The 18,570-nt window shown below is 33.3% G+C and overlaps 1 protein-coding gene and 1 long non-coding RNA gene across 16 annotated transcripts; one reads left to right on the top strand and one right to left on the bottom strand.

Moving 5' to 3' along the window:
• Nucleotides 1-2,026: 2,026 nt before the first annotated feature.
• LOC121203176 (COX assembly mitochondrial protein 2 homolog) lies at nt 2,027-6,747 on the bottom strand. Of its 13 annotated transcripts, XM_041110445.1 has the most exons (7): nt 6,596-6,747; nt 6,232-6,285; nt 4,665-4,722; nt 4,241-4,308; nt 2,649-3,011; nt 2,443-2,547; nt 2,027-2,355 (listed from the first exon to the last, which is right to left on the bottom strand). In XM_041110445.1, the coding sequence occupies exons 5-7, from the start codon at nt 2,691-2,693 to the stop codon at nt 2,260-2,262; spliced, it is 246 nt and encodes an 81-aa protein (XP_040966379.1). In that variant the 5' UTR covers nt 2,694-3,011; nt 4,241-4,308; nt 4,665-4,722; nt 6,232-6,285; nt 6,596-6,747; the 3' UTR covers nt 2,027-2,259. The 13 variants fall into 13 exon arrangements, with proteins under 13 accessions (XP_040966379.1, XP_040966368.1, XP_040966369.1 ...); XM_041110434.1 differs by lacking the exon at nt 4,241-4,308 and having other exon boundaries at nt 2,027-2,373; nt 2,649-3,042; XM_041110435.1 differs by lacking the exon at nt 4,241-4,308 and having other exon boundaries at nt 2,027-2,373.
• A 290-nt stretch (nt 6,748-7,037) lies between these two features.
• LOC121226787 (uncharacterized) lies at nt 7,038-12,398 on the top strand. 3 transcript variants are annotated; one of them, XR_005924463.1, is made up of 2 exons: nt 7,038-11,591; nt 12,099-12,398. It is a non-coding gene; the product is annotated as an uncharacterized lncRNA (long non-coding RNA). The 3 variants fall into 3 exon arrangements; XR_005924462.1 differs by having other exon boundaries at nt 11,895-12,398; XR_005924461.1 differs by having other exon boundaries at nt 11,850-12,398.
• The last annotated feature ends 6,172 nt before the right edge of the window (nt 12,399-18,570 follow it).

The following is an 18,570-nucleotide window of genomic DNA, read 5'->3' as shown; positions in this document are numbered from 1 at the left end:
TCTTTGAAGAGGTTTTATATTTTACAAAAATTATTACTCGTATTTTAATTTTTAGTTTAAAATTGTACTAATTATGCCTTATTTTATGTCGAATATTATATATATTAATAAGTTTTTCCTCGAGCATTAGGATTATTCATTTACATTGGTAAAATACAATTGCTTGCAAACTTGTCTTAAATATTAAATTATGAAATTGGTGATGGTAAAATTGAGTATGTAGTTGAATCACAAAGTTTGGGGGTGAAAAGAGAAGAGGGATGTTGAAGGTGGCTTTTCTTCAGACAGAGTTGGCTTGATAATACCAACAATCATCAAGGTAAGAGAGATTGGTCCATTTGAAACTCAAAACATGCATTTCCTTGTATTTCATCAACAATGCATTTGTATCTTTCCTTCCAAAATTCAAACCTTAGTACAACAATATCAAATAGTGCACGCTTCCAATCCAGTCAAAGGATACTAACACTGCTTCTTATGTTCCCCTTATCCATTGCACGGTGTACAGTCGCATAGCAAAATTAGTCGAAACAATCTTAATTGAAATTATAAACCGGTTGGAGAATGGATGGCAGAGTCCATTGTTCTAATTGGAGTGGCTCTTCAAGAAAATTGAATTGATTGATCAAGTAGAGTTGGGTGAGATTTGAGAACATTTATCCCATCTTTTGCTCTCCAATTGACTTATGTTATAGGATAAGTCGGTTTTTGCTCCAACAAACTTTTTCTTTAAATCCTTCAGTTCTTCGCTCCACTCAATACCCAGTTCAAATTCATTTTTCTTTTTCCTCTCTTTAGTACCAAAAGTTCAAATCTTAGAATTGATACGACATACACTTTTTTCCATGCACTCCATTTTAAGCATCAGTCATGGTCTTACAAACTCTATTAATGGTATGATCCAATCCCTTCTCTTCAAACTAACATGTAAAAGACATGAAGATTCTTCATTTTCTGCTTTCTGGTAACCATTACTGCACATATAATCTTAGAGCAGCAACTGACTAACTAAAAACCAGTTTCTGTATGTTTTTCTATGAAATTTGTTCAAAATAATCCATAATCCTGGTTTTCATTCAATTATGTTTGTTTCATGATCGCGCTTTATTGATGTTTATACACATCTTTTCTTGGGTAGTCTGCAAACCTTAAGCAAGAAAAGAACCAGGGGGACTATTGGAACAGTGTAGTAAAGGATCAAACCATGCCAGAAGCAATCAAATGCCTTTTTCATGAACATCTGGATTCAGTTTTTAATTCTGAGAATAAAATGAAACACTTTGTCAATGATTTCAACAGCAGAAAAAGTCTTATTAACATACCACAGCATACCCAAGTACAAAGAAGAATATAGCATCTATGTTAAGGAAACATAAATTGACAGAAAAAGGAAAAAGCTTGAATTAATGGAGTTCATACTTGTATTAGTACTTAGAAACACAGAACTAGCTCTGCTATTGGGATCGAACTTCAAGCTTTCTTAGTTATACTTTTTCGGTTTTGCTATTAAACTATTTCGATTTTTAAGAGAATTTGCAGATAAGAAGACCGTAGCTACTGAGGAAAACTTGCTGTTTAATTCTAGATAAAGCTAATTCAAACACATTGATTCCATCACTGTTAAACAAAACCCTATGGCTTGGGACATTCACCTCAAACTAGCAGGATCAGAGTTTTATATATAGAAAACTAGAAAGATTTGGTCATATTTCTTCCTCTTTTTTGTTTAATTAATAAACCCTTTCTTCTATCACTAATGATAAAAATCATTGTTTTGGCAACCTAGTCTTCCTCCATTTGCTTTATTGCCCATTACCTCGTTCAGAAAACAAATGGTTCTAGCTTTTGAAGTGTGCACCTAGATGAGAGGAGAATAGTAAGGGAAATAATTAGAGAAAACATAATACTAACAAAGATTTCAGTTTAAACACAATGGCAACTACCTTAAAGTTTCTATTGTCATCTAAGTGGATCAACATTAGAGGTCAAACATTTAAAAAACTGCAGGTTATGATAATGAGCTCGATGCGGAAGAATAAAGTAAAGGGATTGTTATTTAAGATTTTCAGCAGTCCAAGTACATAGGTATACAATCAAAGTTTCTTATATAAAATCAAGAAGGAACCATGTCTTTGTTCATCATATATCATTCTCAAGTAGGCAACGGAAACAATTAAACAATTTTTTGTAGCAGCAACCAAATACCAGTGGCCCAACCAACCACAGCATCGTAAAACAGATTCATGAATTGGTATAGATTCATGAATCGTTTTCAGCAGTTTCCTTCCTTAACGCCTGAAGTCTTTCTTTCAGTTTCTTACTCTGTTCAAAATTAGCCTTCCTCTTCAAAGCTTTCTGCCAAATAAAAACATCCTGTTTCAAACAGAGTCACGACAATGATACTAGAAACTGAATTTCCCCCTAGAGCTGAGAATAACTCACTTCCTGCCGGAAACAGCGATCGAGCTTTATCTTTAATTCTGTACATTCACCGAAGAATTTAGTTATTGGATGCTCTAAATGACACTTTTGGAATTCCTCGATGATCTGCCAAAAGATAAAGTCATATGATTAATTTAACAAGAACCAAACTTTCCTTCCAATCCAACAGCTAAAAATATTAGATTCAACACCAAGTTTGTACTTACTTCAGCACACATAGGATGCCTGTGTAAAGTCAGAGGAGGGTGCATTTTTTCAGCAGAATATATTCAACGATCTGTATTATGAAATTTAAACAAGCAACAGATTTCAAATGAACCTATTAATAAATTTGCAGAAACCTCAGGGTGTGAGACGGCGGCGACGAGCTTGCTGCTTGCGAGCTGCGCAACTGACTACCGATTGCACTGCTTGCGATCCGCGCGACTGACTACCGATTGCACTGCTTGCGAGCCGCGCGACTGACTACCGATTGCACTGCTTGCGAGCCGCGCGACTGACTGTCGATTGCAAAGGTTGAGTTGAGTGACGGAAAGAGGCTGTGAGGGATGGGTTGTAGCGGCTGCCGGCTGAGAATCGAGTGGAGAGAGTGAGTTCTGCCTGAACAGCACCGGTTGAGGTGAGAGATAAGATGACTCGAAGGTGAAGGGTGATCTGTCTAGGAGGTGGATGAGGGACCGACTATCTAAGGGTGTTTCCGTTTTAGGAATTTAAGGATTAGGAATAGGCTTAATTTAATTTTTTATTTGTATCGTTAAATCTTTGGTTAAACTACAAAATCATCACTTAACCACGTCTTTGATTCTATTTTGATGATTCAATTTTTTAAAATTAAATATTTTAATTATTTCCCATTAATTATCAGGAAGCTAATTGTGTCTTTTTTTTGCCTAATAACAATTTTAGCTCTCTAATATTTATAGATTCTATCAATTTAATCCTAAATCTAAAATTCAACAAATTTATCCTTTAATGTTTACAAAATTTATCATTTTAGTTTAAATTCTAAATTCAATAATTTAACTCTCCAACTTTACAAAATTTGCCAATTTAATTCTATTTCTAAAAAATTTAAAAAATTTAATTTTTATTTAAATATTCATTCACATACCTCTAAAACCCACTAAACAAAAAGAATATTTAACACCATTCGTACTGTGCTCATATGAACTAATGTCACCTTCGTGATGATGATAAAAAAAAATTAAGTTGACATAAATTCAACTAATTGTCATAGTTTAAATTAATATAATATTATTCAATTAAATTTCTCTCAAAATTAACAGTTTTTAAACTATTACTCAATAATTATTTTGAATTTTTTTATTTTAAAAATATATAGAGACCTAATATTCGAGTAGAGAAAATAATATAAAGTGAAATTTTGATAGAATGAAAAACCTTAAAAAGCTTTTTTTCACCTTGAAAAGGCTGAGAGAAGAAAAAACAAGAGAGAAGGAAAATATTTGTAAAGAAGGGAAAAGAGTAGCTAAAAAAGGAGAAAGGAACGTTAGAAATAAAGGAAAAATAGGATAGAATATGGGAATAAGCTAGTCATTTATTGCCAACTGGTTAGTTTAATTTATTGTAATATTTATGAAAAATTTGAAAAGAGAAAATTCCCAATACAATTTCAGATTTTTTGCTTCCCATTAAGTAATTGACAAACTTTTTTTATTGTTGATTTCTAAAACTGAAAACCAAAAGCCATAAAATAAACCAAAAAATACAAGTGCAAAAGCATAGCTCTTAAAAGGGAGAACGGAAAAGACAATGTTGGAGAAAAGAGGTAAAATACCTGATGAAGCAAGGGAGTCCAAAAATCCCAAAAACAGAAACGGTAGAGAGAATCACAATATAGTGTGTCTTTGAATTATTCCGGGCATAAAAAATATAAGAGGTAAAATTTGAAATGAGACAGGCATAATAAAGGAGAGAATAAAAGGGAAAGAAATGTTAGAAAAAAAGGAAAATGAGGAGAGAATAAACAATGCCACAGGAACTAAACAGAAACCCGAAAACCATGACCATTATAACAGCCAAAAAAAAAAGAGGTCAACAATCACAAGTCGCAAAAAACCAATGGCCACATAGGCCCATTGAAAATTAAATTCGATCCAAAGAAAATTTACTTTAATTTTGACAATTTAGAAAACAACAATCAAATAAAACAAACGCATCAATGTTACTGCAAACAAAACCATGAGATTGTAGAGAGATACCTTGGGTTGATATGAATGGCCGACGTCCACAAAAGAGAAACCTTCGTTTTCTACATAACTAACAATACCAAAGCGAAGATGAGTAATTTGGATTTTTTGAAAAATAAATCAGTAATACGATTCAAATATGAAACTTTGAAAGAAAACTCTCATCATAAGATCAAAAAAGGCAAATATACTGTGTTCTTCATAAGAAAGAAAACAACACCTAGTTAACATCTTCTAATGCAACACAATAAACACTTGTAACTACTTTGTAATATAAAACAACATTTTCAGTTAAATTGCATCCCTAATTCCATCCAGGCCATGCATTTAGATATTACCCGAATATTTCAATCAAAATCCAATTCCAAATCATATAAGCACCAGCACACAAACAGTTCCAACTAAGTTCATCGAAGACCTCCACTCAACTATTTTAAAGAAAACCTATCCCGATCCTTACTGATGGGTGAAAGCACCTAGCAGTGTGAAAAGAAAACCAAAGACTAATATGCACCACCTTAGCACCAGATAAAATGCAAGAATTTTCACTCCAAGTATGACAATGTTCTTCTAGTTAAAATTGATGTTAATTGATCCCAAAGTCTCTTACGTTCTATTCTATTTGAAAACACACAACAACGCCATACAAACTGTATTTTTCCTTTAAAAAAGAAAATCAAACAACACTTGTATAAGGAAAGTGGCCTTAAATATATATTAACTGTAGATTTATTGAAAACAGCCAAGTGTTCAAGTAATTGGAAACAGCTATTCCCTGACCTTAAATATATATAAACTGTAGATTAAAGATAGTAACCTCATATAACACTCAAGATTAAACTTACCAGTAAACAGAGAGTGGGTTTTCCCTAACATACCTATATCTTGACAGTTCAGAAAATTAGAGCATAACTTTTTCACATTGTCCTAATCAAATTTCCACATCAACTATTAATAATTCGGAAAATTTTGAATTAAACCCAAGGCACCACAAGAAGGTTATTCAAAGAATCAAATTCATGCAAACTAATATGATATAAACCGAAGTCATTAACCAATAGCTTAAAAAGGAAAGTGGGCTCAATTTGTTAGTTTCTATCTCACAAACACAAACACTCTAACTCAAAACAAGGCAAGAAAGATACTAACTATACTATCTTCTACAATTAATCAATATGCTGGAAGGAACTAAGCACCAAGAGAGTGCTGAATGAAGATAGGAAAAATATGCCTGTACATACATGGAAAAGCATATGAGAACTATATGCATTTTCAATTACTAAAATTTCTGTAGTTTAAATTTGAAAATAACTGTACAAGGTCAAAAATGAAGCCAGCACTAGCATTTGCAACCTAATATTTCATTTTCGTTAGCAAAAAAAAGGGATAAAAAACACCCTTTTGTTTAGTCGAGCATGAAAAATCAAATGAGCAGAAAAACAATGTCGATTCATCACCAAATTATGGAGTGGTAGAATATGACAGTAATGAGAATGCTCAAATCGCCTTGAATAATGGAATGTAACTATTTGTTCAATTATTAATTAATAAAAAACGCAAGGGGCGACTGACAAAGTACCTGTGCGTTAATCCCTTGTTCGTTTATATAGATTCGGCCATGTATGTCCAAACCCTGAAAATAAAATTGAAAAAATAAATAAATGAAACGCCTTGTAGAGCAGCAGAAAGGAGTTTGGTTATCGACGATTTGAGTTTGGATTTGGTCCTCAAAGCTTGGATTTGAGTTTGGTTTATGTACCGAAAACTATATCTGAGTTTCTGAAAGAAGTTTCGAAGATCAAAAATGGGTTTCAAAATCCAAGATTACGGATTATCTTCAAAGATTGGAAGATGAGATGAAGAAAATTGATGGATCAGTGTAAGGAGGAAGAAATACAGTGTAAAGAAATACAGTGTAAGGAAAGGAATAAAAGTTAACATACCTTTGAAATTCAAAGGTAGAAGACGTAGAACGGTAGAAGCACTGCTCTAACCTCTGATTCTGGAATTGGGTGGAGCCGTAATACAACAATTTCCGGAAGCTGAAATAGAGGAGATACCCTATTGAAGTACTCCGATTTTGGTATATCCTATATTTCAGGAAAATTTGAGTTCGGGGTCTATGGGTTTGGGCTTGGGACTTGGGCTTAAGTTTAGGGTTTAAGGTTTATAGTTGGGCTGGCATTTTTGGGCTTTTATTTTAGTGTTTAGGGCTGTCAACCGCTTAAATTTTCGATTATTTGGTTATTGAGCTTAGGCTGTATTCCATGTACTGGACTAGTTTTAAGCCTTCATTTAATTAGTCTGATGGGCCCTTTTATTATTATTTCGTTCTCTTGCTTTCGGTTTTATTCATTTATATGTACATACCGTTTATTATTACTTGGTTATTTTAATCTCCAGTCCGATATTTTTTCACAAAATTAAAATAAAATTCAAACCGTTTTCAAAATAAATAATATAAAAACTCTTTCTTCATTCATCTCTCTCACCTTCGGTTCTCCCTTTGTTCTCTTCCCTTTTCCCCTTTTTTCTACTAATTTTCTTTTTCTCTCTTCCTTCTTTATTGTCCTTTCTAACAAACCGCTGCCGCTGCCTCCACACACTTTCCAGCGTCTTACCTCCGATCAGGCCAGCTTCCTTCCCATCATTCGAAATTTAAATCCTCAAATATATCTATCCAATCCATTGCTCCCCATTTCTTCGGTGATTCTCTCTCACTCTCGGTCTCTTTTCAACGTTTTCCTGTCATTCTTTTTTAGCTTTGGGTATCCACAGGCCAAAAACACACAAGCTATAGTAGGAAGAGAGTTTTCGTGAGAGAAACCCTAAGTTTTCTCTGGCGTTTCTGGTTTTTGTGATTTTTGAATTTCGCTGCTTAAACGGAGACTCATTTCAGGTATCAATTTCTTTTTTAGTTTCAGCTCCATGCTTTTTTACTTGTATTTCAGTGGGTTTTTCTTAGGGTTTTTGGTTTTCAGCTTTAGAAATCTCTATTTCGTTCCGTCTTTCAGATCTATAAATGTCGGTCTTGTTCTTCATTTTTGTTTGTTTATCGTATACTATATGTTGTTCTTTATTTTTGGATTGTTTGTTCCCCTCTGTTTAATATTATAGCTTTTGTGTTATTTTCTATTTCTTTTAAATCGTTGCTTAGCAGAATACTAATTGCCTAAACAAAAAGCATCCGTATGTAAATTGTTTACTGCATCTGTGTTGGCTTGATTTTGGTTCTAGGAACCCGGTGGGAGTTGTGTTGGCTTGATTTTGGTTCTAGGAACCCGGTGGGAGTTGTGACGCACGTAGAGTTTATTTGGTAGTTTTTATGGATGGTAATAAAATGTCTTTTTAATTGTTGTGACATTCTGTTTCTTAGTTTTCTCAAAAAGTCTGTACTTTAGTTTTAAAAAAATAATAATAATCTAATTGGGATGCTTGTTGATATTGATAGGAATTGGAGAATTTTAACCGATTTGCTAATTGCTAAGGTTTTTGTCGATTTGGGTTTTATGATTATATACGGTGGAGATTGTCATGATTCGTGTATGCATATATGTTTTCTTTTTCATACTGCTGGTGTTTGCATTAGTCAGTAAGTGTTGGGTATATTTTCTTTAAAATAATTGGGATTGTTTGAGTTCTGTTGGGTATGATTTGCAAATGGATTTGATTGGAAGTTTTAGGTAGACCCATGGTATCTCTGTATATCTGCTGAATGGGAAGTTTTATGTGATTATTGATATATCCATATGGTGAAAATGCTGTGATTTTGGTTAAAGATAGAATTATATTCATCTGTGTTACCTAGCCTTACATGAAGGGAAATTTAGTTGTAATCTTTTAAGTAAATAGGTTCCATGAGACTGATTAACGTAATTTTGATTTGCTTATTGGTTGATGGTTTTACGAGACTGGTAAAAAGATGTGTTGGATATATTCTCTAATGATGTCATAACCAATTTCTTGTTCATTTATTGTCCTAGTTGATTTCTCGATGCATGCTGGTTCTGGATAAATTTTTGTTCTTTTGATTTTTCTGTTTTGGGTTAGCTTACAGGATTTAAAGATTGTCTTATTCCAATACACGAATATCCTTGTTATATCCCGTCTCGGAATAAGCTATTCTGGGGATATCCCCTTTATATCCCATCCCGATTCAGAATTTCCCCTGTCCGGTTCAGTTCTTTTAGTGTCCGGTTCAGATTTTTTATGCTGCAGGACCGAACTACCTGTCACACTTATTCCAGGTAGGGATATCCCATTCCGCGTATATCCCGGTTTGGGGATATCCTAAAAAGTGATATCCCGGCCGGGTATATCCCATTTCAAGGATATCCCGGCTTTGGTTTAAGGTTTTTTTTGAAGGAAAATACTGGGCTATTATTAAAATACAAAAACACGAACCATCAGGACTAAAAGACCGACTCCAAAACGAAATAGGCCCAAAGCAAAACGAAAGCTTGGAAAAACAGGCCTAAATTTATCTGGGTCTAAATACTATTTAAGAAAAGATTGTATCTTCAATCCATAAAGATTGAATATAACTTTTCCAAAGTACTATATTTTTCAAAAAAATGAAATAAAATTCAAACCATTTTTAAAATAAATAATAAAAACTCTTTCTTCCTTCATCTCCCTCACGTTCGGTTCTCCCTTTCTTCTCTCCCCATTTTCCCCTTTCTTCTACTAATTTTCTTTTTCTCTCTTCCTCCTTTATTGTCCTTTCTAACGAACCGCTGCCGCTGCTTCCACACACTTTCCAGCGTCTTACCTCCGATCAGGCCAGCTTCCTTCCCATCATTCGAAACTTAAATCCTCAAATATATCTATCCAATCCATTGTTTCTCATTTCTTCGGCGATTCTCTCTCACCCTAGGTCTCTTTTCAACGTTTTCCTATCATTCTATTTTAGCCTTGGGTATCTAGAGGCCAAAAAACACACGCTATAGTAGGAAGAGAGTTTTCGTGAGAGAGAAACCCTATGTTTTCTCTGGCGTTTCTGGTTTTTGTGATTTTTGAAATTAGCTGCTTAAACGGAGACTCATTTCAGGTATCAATTTCTTTTTTAGTTTCAGCTTTAGAAATCTCTATTTCGTTCCGTCTTTCAGATCTATAAATGTCGGTCTTGTTCTTCATTTTTGTTTGTTTATCGTATACTATATGTTGTTCTTTATTTTTGGATTGTTTGTTCCCCTCTGTTTAATATTATAGCTTTTGTGTTATTTTCTATTTCTTTTAAATCGTTGCTTACCAGAATACTAATTGCCTAAACAAAAATCATCCGTATGTAAATTGTTTACTGCATCTGTGTTGGCTTGATTTTGGTTCTAGGAACCCTGCGGGAGTTGTGACGCATGTAGAGTTTATTTGGTAGTTTTTATGGATGGTAATAAAATGTCTTTTTAATTCGTTGTGAGTTGTGACATTCTGTTTCTTAGTTTTCTCAAAAAGTCTGTACTTTAGTTTTAAAAAATAGTAATAATCTAATTGGGATGCTTGTTGATATTGATAAGAATTGGAGAATTTCAACCAATTTGCTAATTGCAGAGGTTTTTGTCGATTTGGGTTTCATGATTATATATGGTGGAGATTGTCATGATTCGTGTATGCATATATATTTTCTTTTTCATACTGTTGAGTGCTTGCATTAGTCAGTAAGTGTTGGGTATATTTTCTTTAAAATACTTGGGATTGTTTGTGTTCTGTTGGGTATGGTTTGCAAATGGATTTTGATTGGAAGTTTTAGGTAGACCCATGGTATCTCTGTATATCAGCTGAATGGGAAGTTCTGTGTGATTATTGATATATCCATGTGGTGAAAGTACTCTGATTTTGGTTAAAGATAGAATTATATTCATCTGTGTTACCTAGCCTTACATGAAGGGAAATTGAGTTGTAGTCTTTTAAGTAAATAGGTTCTATGAGACTGATTAACAGAATTTTAATTTGCTTATTGGTTGATGGTTTATGAGACTGATAAAAAGATGTGTTGGATATATTCTCTAATGATGTCATAACTAATTTCTTGTTCATTTATTGTCTTAGTTAATTTGATGCATGCTGGTTCTGAATAAATTTTTTTTCTTTTGATTTTTCTGTTTTGGGTTAGCTTACAGGATTTAAAGATTGTCTTTGGTCAATCGTTTGATAATTATTACCTTATACAAGTGCTGTTTGATTTTCCTTTTTCAATGTTGTCATGGTGTATAAATGTTGAGGGTTAAATATTTTAGAATTAAAAGCAAATTGACATGATATATATAGCAATTATAATATTATTTAATTAATATTATACAATTAATATAAAATGAAATTAAAAGCAAGATGTTTGGGAGTATGATTCGGTACTTTTCAACGAAACCCAAGCCGAAAATGAAGCCAATCGAGTTGAAAACGTCGCCTGAGCAAACGCAGACCATAAGCAGAGTGTCACCTTTGACATTCTCAAGGAGCATGGGCCCCTCACCGTCGGTGATACTTGGGAACGAATCAAGGTCAGTTGTTTAGTAGACTATAATCTGTATTCATTGTGTATCTATATTTGTTGTTTCCACATCTAATTAAGCCAAGCCCAAGAGTGAAGTAAGGGCAGTGCAGTTTTATCGTTGCATAATTTTAGGATCTTGAATTCCATACGATATTGTTTTTTTCATGCTTTACTTGCCTGTGCTCGACATATTGGAGTAGAAATGTGTTTATGAGTTCAGGAGGTTGGACTGAGAGGACTTACAAGCAAGAGGCACATGAAGATCGTGCTGAGATGGATGAGAGGGAGACAAAACATTAGGCTAATATGCAACCATGTGGGGCCTCACAAACAATTTCTGTAAACAACTTGGTTCACTAAACCAAGCATCAGCCACGCAAGAGCTGTCCATAATTCCTCAACTTCTACAACTAGTTTTTCTGTCGATACTTCTAGTCCAAAGTCGTCTTCAGGTTAGGTTGTACCACGCTTTTGCTGGCTGTAATACCATCACATGTACTGTTTTTTTGCAATAATGTAATACAATTGTTCTGTTGTCATGTTGTGGAAATTTTACCCTCTTCTTCCCTTATATTTTCGATTTTAATGTACAAGTTCCAAGTTCGATTACTTATCATCATTTCTGCCATTCAGATGGCTCTATAAAAAAATGAAAAACAAAGTAAAAGAGCTAAGAATTTATTAAGAATTTTTTTTTGCTTTTGTTCCAGTGATCAAATTTTAAAGAAGCATAATGGAAATTTGGAATTTCACAGATGCTAGCTGGTGATCAGGGTGGAAAGTAGATCATTGGGATATTGAAATGATCAAATGACTTTTATCTTCAGTTCTGCTTACTTGATGGTTAACCACTTGAATGTCAAATAATGCTCAAGAACCTATTATTTGCCTATGCTTTAGGGAATAAGAGGCATTTATTTTTAGTATATAAGTAGTAAAAACCTGTCATCCTTCTTTAGGTCTTGAAGGAGGCCTCTAGGCTTTATGCTGCAAGTTGGGTAAGAGATATTGGTCATGATCTTAGACCAAACGATTATAAGAAGGATGATGGGACTGAAGGTAAATCCAATGGAGATAAGAGTAGGAGTACAACCTTCAACCTTGGAGGATATTGGTGGGGAACTTTACTTCGTGGTTTCTTATCTTGAAATGTTCTGATGTATAAGTTGTTTGTAATGAATCAAGAACTATATAGCATGACTTGCAAAATATGCGGCATATTATATGTGCAATAAACCGTTAGATTCATGCTTGAGACATCTTATAGAGGTCAAGGAACAAAGTCCCATAATGCTTGAGTTCAGTAAGGTTTTCATTTCAATTTCCTTTTTCAGTAGAACTTGTCTGGAGGTTCAATTTCCTGGTCAGAGTCATCCGTGACTGCATTTTGTTTTTTTATGTTGTTGGCACCTGTGTTCAAGTCTTAGATTTTATGCTTCCATTGGCATATTTCTGGTGAATCCCTTCTTCACCGGGCCAAGGTTCACTTGTTAAGGAAGATATTAAATTACTGTTTATCTCCCAACAGTCTTAGTTATCTGGGTTTCATTGTCTAGAGCCATTACAGTGACGATCGTACCGTTATCTTATGCTACCCGGGTACTTTTTTTTCTTTTTTTTAGTATCACCCTGAAGAATGATAGCATGCTGTGCCATCTGCCAACATTCTATTTTCTGAAAATTTTAATATATATTTCTTTAATTGATTTTAGAAAGGAAATTTTTAACTCATGATAATTTTCTACTTATTTTGTCATCATTTACCTTGTTGGTACAGCTTCTCTTTTTCAACTAAAATTTTTTAGGCCAAATTTCTCTCGTCTCACCCATTTTTCTGGTATTATAGTTTATCTTGTTGAATTTTACATGGTTTAGGGTTTATGATAAACCATTTCATAAAAAATTACATGCTTTAATTTATACCCTTTTTCATGTACATAAGCATATTACCAATTAAACACTTATCATTTCAATGTATTTCATTAAGACTAAGCATGATATAATCCAATCATAAGCTTGGCACAAGCCTAAGTATCATCCACAACTCATGTTATAGTATCAACTCATAAATCACTTGAAATAACATAAGGTAAGTCATATACATGAAAAACATCATTTGAAATCTTCAATTTCATGAGCGTAAACATACTTTCATTGAACATTACCTTTTCATTCATTGTCATAAATTCATGACATAAGTGATTTGAATACTTACCATTCTTTCCCTTTTTAGACCCGTTGAACCACTTAGAATAATATCGAATATACGGGAAAGCTCACACAAAGTGTGATAAACATATAGTCATAGCTGACATGAACTGTAAAATGAGTCTATTCAAACAAGCTGTCGGTCGGAATATAAGCTACACGATGCTGCTTACACAAGCTATCGAGTATTCGCAACTAATGCCGGACCTCAGCCATCGGTAGGAAATTTAAGACCAACATTCGAAACATGATAACCTGGGTTTGCTCACACAAGCTGTCGTTCGGAACGTAGCTACATTGTGCTCTTCACACAAATTGTCGAGTATCCGCAACACATGTCGGAACTCAGCAATCGGTAGGACATTTACGACCAGCACCTAAAATATGGTAACACTAATGACATATTATTTGTATCCTATATATTTCTAAGGTTCAAACGAGGCTCGATAGTCGTCGTACGTCGTTGAATTTTCATCGTTTCTTGACAAGATAAATTGCGTAATAACATATATAGATTGATTCAATCACAATAGAATCATATACTAACATTTAATTTAATCAACATTATACGAAATTCAATTCATACGAACTTATTTGACTAAACCGTAAAAATGACAAAGTATAGGGGCATTTTGGTAATTTTTAATTCTCCTTGATTTTTCACTCGGTCTTGATCATGCTAGCTTTCACCATGGCCGAACCTTAAAGCTTAAGAATGACTTCTTCTCCTTTTTCAATTCAGTGAAGAAGAAAATGTAAATGATGGTAAAACATTTTGGTTTTATTTAATTTAATTGAATAATTACTATTTTACCCTTAAAAACTCAACCAAATTTCACCAAATGCCAAATCATGTTCATCCACTATCCTCTAAACTGGTTGAATTACTACTTTAGGCCCTCATTTCATGCATTTATATTCATTAGATACAAATAATGTTATGACCATTAAATTTTATCTTTACAATTTAGTCCTTTTTAATTGATTAACTATCGAAACATTAAAATTTTTCAACGAAACTTTAATATGACCTTTATAATATTTATAAAAATATTTACGACTTGATTTATAGAAACGAGGTCTCGATACTTTATTTTCTAAAATCACTTGACCTTAAGGTCTTACCACTTGAACTTAATTAATCATTTGAATAACATGAATTATCATATCAAAAACCTTTTTTAAAACCATATTCGACTTGTAAATATTAACTAATAATATTTAGGAACTTACTCGTTGGATTTGTGGTCTCAAACCACTATTTCTGACACTACTGAAAACGATTTGTTACAATAATGGCTTCTTTTTTGGGTTGTAGGTATTGGTCTTGTTGTTTGTTATGTTGGGATAACTTCCCTATTCTTTTTGGTTTGTGATATTGGGTTTCTTTTTAGGGTCAGGTTTTAGGTGTTGGTGCTTGAGATTTTGGTCGTGTTTTAATAGTTAATGAACTTGGTCTGTCTTGTGCTCAGTCTGTATCAGCTTGATTTTAGTGGTTTGATTGGTTTCATGTCGAGTTGGTATGGTTCGTTTCGATTTGGTTTGCGTACATCAGTTATGGTTTGGTATTATTTCAATTTTAGTTTAGTCTGTCCTCATTTTTTTTGTGTTGATTTTTTGACTGATTTGCAATTATTTTGGTTGTGGTTTTGGGACCTTTTTGTCCGGTTCTTTTTTTTTTGGTTTGTTTCTAGTGATTTAGTTTCCTGTTTATGTTTTTTAGTGCCCAGTTTTGTTTGATATTGTCGGGTTCGATTTTGTTTATAATCGATACACAACTTGTCTATTTAAATCATTGGATGTAGGTGTCGGTGTTGTTGTCCTTTTCGTTAGTTTATAGTACTATGTTTGTATTTTTCCGATTTGTATTTTCCTCTGTTTTTCATATTACTTTTTTGTTATTGTCATTTTCTTTCAAAACTTTAAGTGGTATTTATAAGATTTTATTGCTAAGATATGTTTCTAAAAACTAGCAAATATAAACTCAAATCATAATTTTTTTATGATACAAAACTCTCTGCTCCATCTTTAATTTTTAATGCGTACATAAATATGTTTTTCTCCTTTTAGGAAAATCTTCAAAATGGCTGTCCGCCATGTGATTAGCCGGTTTAGTAAATTCCTATTGGAACAGACTGAAATACTAGGTATTTTAAGATATCCTGGTTTGAGAATAACATGTAATCTTCAATAAAATTAGAAGCTTATTTAATAAAATAATATGTATCACAACATTTTTAAATATTATTAAAAAATTATATTTATTGAACGAATAAAAAATATTATTTAAATCATATTAAACATTAGTGGAAAAATAAATCAAATCGAAACTTCTCTTCTTATTAATTTGAAATGCCCAATAACATCTCAAATTTTAGGCTTCTCTTTGCTAGTCACCATACTTAATATCACTAATCTATCAAATTTTGACTTACTTTTTTAATTCTTTATATATTTGATATAGTAAATAGAATTATTTTAAAAATAAATATATTCAGACATTGAGAATATTAAAATGAGTGTATTAAATAAAAATTTGAAAGCTAAACAACTCAATTATCACTTTATTAAATGAGTGTATTAAATAACTAGTTACCGTTGGCAGGAGAAGAGCCCCTCTGCCCGTTTTCATCAGTCTTTTCAAACCCCCTTCCTTTCCCATCGTTGAAAATTTAAATCTCTCTCCTTCACTTTCCCAATTCTTCACCATCTCTTTCTCTTCAAAATTTTCCTCTCTCATCCGTTTTCTTCTCTTCCTTCTCAATCGTTTCTGTTTTTTTTTTCTGATATGGAAATCACTTGCTTCATCCATAGATTTTGGGTTTCAGCCCAAGGAAATATTGTTTCGGTTCGTCTTTTCAAATCTATGGATGTCTTTGTGGTTCTTCTTGTTGGATGCTTTGGGAAAGAAAGAAACTCTGGCTCTGCAAGATTTCACCAGCAATGGCCTCTCTTTTGCAGTCAATCTCTATTACATTGATTCTTATCCCAAATAGACACGCTATTCCCTTCATCGTATTGCACGGTAATGTTCTTATCCCAATATCTTTCTTTTCAATTTTAATGTTCATATGCACTCTCCCATGGCTTAAATTCATTATTTATTGCCCTAAAACTTGAGATAAATGGGGATTAGATGCCAGTTTAACCTGATACCCATATTTCTTTTATGGACATAATGCTTAAAGTTCAACTAAGACCACATAACTTCATTTCTGGTGAAATTGTTTAAGCAGTTGTGCCTTTGTATAAATTGTTAAAATTCTGTTAAATATACGGGTTAAACATGGTTCTACTTATCAGGGAATTCGTTTGACAATAGGGTTATGCTGATAACGCTTTCTGCATAATATGGTGACTAGTCTAGCAGTCTGTGGAATCGACCAAACTGAATAAAGTAAATTAAAAACAATCATCATGTGTTTCTTTAATTTTCATTTTTCTTGAAGTATCCGTGTTCAACACATTCCCGGCCGTGGGTATAGCATATGACCCTCCAAATACATGAAAAGGTTATGTTACTCGGACTTGGGTGCAAGTGTTGGACATAGGCATCTGACTGAGTATTTTCAGTTTTTTCTATGATTGCATGTATTTGGAGGACTCTTGAGGACCATATCTCGATGCCCATGTCCGAGCATGTGTTGGAGATGAATTCAGACACAGTAGTTATTAGGCAAAATGAAGAGTGGTTAAAATATAGTAAAACTTACCAAAAAAAGTCAAACATACCCATATAAGATGCGTGCCTCTACTCACACCACTTGAGTCCAGTAACATGTATGAGTTGGTGCACTCATATGGCCTCTGACTGTTTTTTTCACTCCAAACTATCAAACGGATGAATTCTAATGTTGTTAGTCAGATGTTTCAATTCAGTTTTGCCCTTGATTTTATTGATCAATAGGGACTATGCCTAACAAGAAATTCGGAGGAACCTTCACATATTGTATCCATGTTCGACTACTTATGGTCTAAAACTATGCTACAATATTGTGGCCATTGCATGTCTTACCAACAAAGTTTGTCTACAAAAAAATCCGCTCTGCTATGGATACGAAAGGTTTGATATATTAGCTACATAAACTTATTGAAAATTATCTTCCAGCTTCAAAGTGAACTCTATTTATCAATCAATAAAACCTGCATGTATTGTCTATGTTTCGCCTACTCTTTCATTTTTCTTTTCTTGAAGTACTTAGGTCTGACACTTGTGTTTGACATATCACTGGACATTGTTTGGGGATATTAGCCGAGCCTTCAATAAATGAAAAGCATATGCAAAATTAAACATATCAGTGTTGCTTACATACCCTATTTGACACTCAACTGTTCATATAACGTAGTGTATTGCAATGAAAATTAAGAAACCTTACAAAGGAGAAAAGAAGAGGAACCCATATTATTATTTTTCCTTTTATGTGCAAGATCCTTGTTGGAATTTCTTTATTTTCTTTGTTCAGCATTTTATATTTCTGTTCTGGTTTTATTATTATTTCTATCATCCTCTAGACTGCCAACAGCGGAGGTGGAAGTTGGCAACGCATATTGAAAAGTTTTATGAGGTTAGATGCTAATATGTTTTTAGTTTTCAAATGAAAAGGTTCCTAGTCGATTTATCTCTTATTTTATGATGGCTCGTATGTGCAGACAATTGGTCTGGAAGTGCAGAATGGATATGGTTTAATAGAAACATCACCTTCCATTGCTGGTCGACAACCTTATTATAATGTAAGACAGCTTAGGTTTTCTATTATAATACTGAAACTATTCTCTTTTTCATGCTACCCTGATAGAACATGTGATTCTCCTAAGCATGTAATAAATTTAAAAAGAGAACTATAGTTATATTTATCCCGTTATTTCTGTAACGGCTCCTGACAGACTTAATTTTTTCTGTAGTACACCGTCTGACCTATCCAATAACAGCTAGAAATCTACTTTTTTATACAGGATATTGGGAAAATGTGTTTGAGATCATTGAAAAGTAACCATGTTATGCTGGTTACTATTTTTCTGCTAAGTTCCTAATGGATCAAAGAAAGATATGATGTGCTTTGTATTAAAGTGAGTTAGAGATTTCGTAAGCATTTAATAAAATGTAAGAAAAAAATAAACATAAATGGGTTTGGTTTTCAGTTTACCATTACTGTTTCGCTCTGGTTTGAAATCTATGGAATTGGTCTGTCTGTTTCTTTTTGGTGCTTTTCGAGACTGATTTCA

The sequence above is a fragment of the Gossypium hirsutum genome, unplaced genomic scaffold (assembly GCF_007990345.1).
Source record: "Gossypium hirsutum isolate 1008001.06 unplaced genomic scaffold, Gossypium_hirsutum_v2.1 scaffold_426, whole genome shotgun sequence".
In the NCBI taxonomy this organism is placed as follows: domain Eukaryota; kingdom Viridiplantae; phylum Streptophyta; class Magnoliopsida; order Malvales; family Malvaceae; genus Gossypium; species Gossypium hirsutum.
The sequence above is the reverse complement of the archived record's forward strand: the minus strand, read 5'-3'. Positions and strand labels throughout refer to the sequence as shown.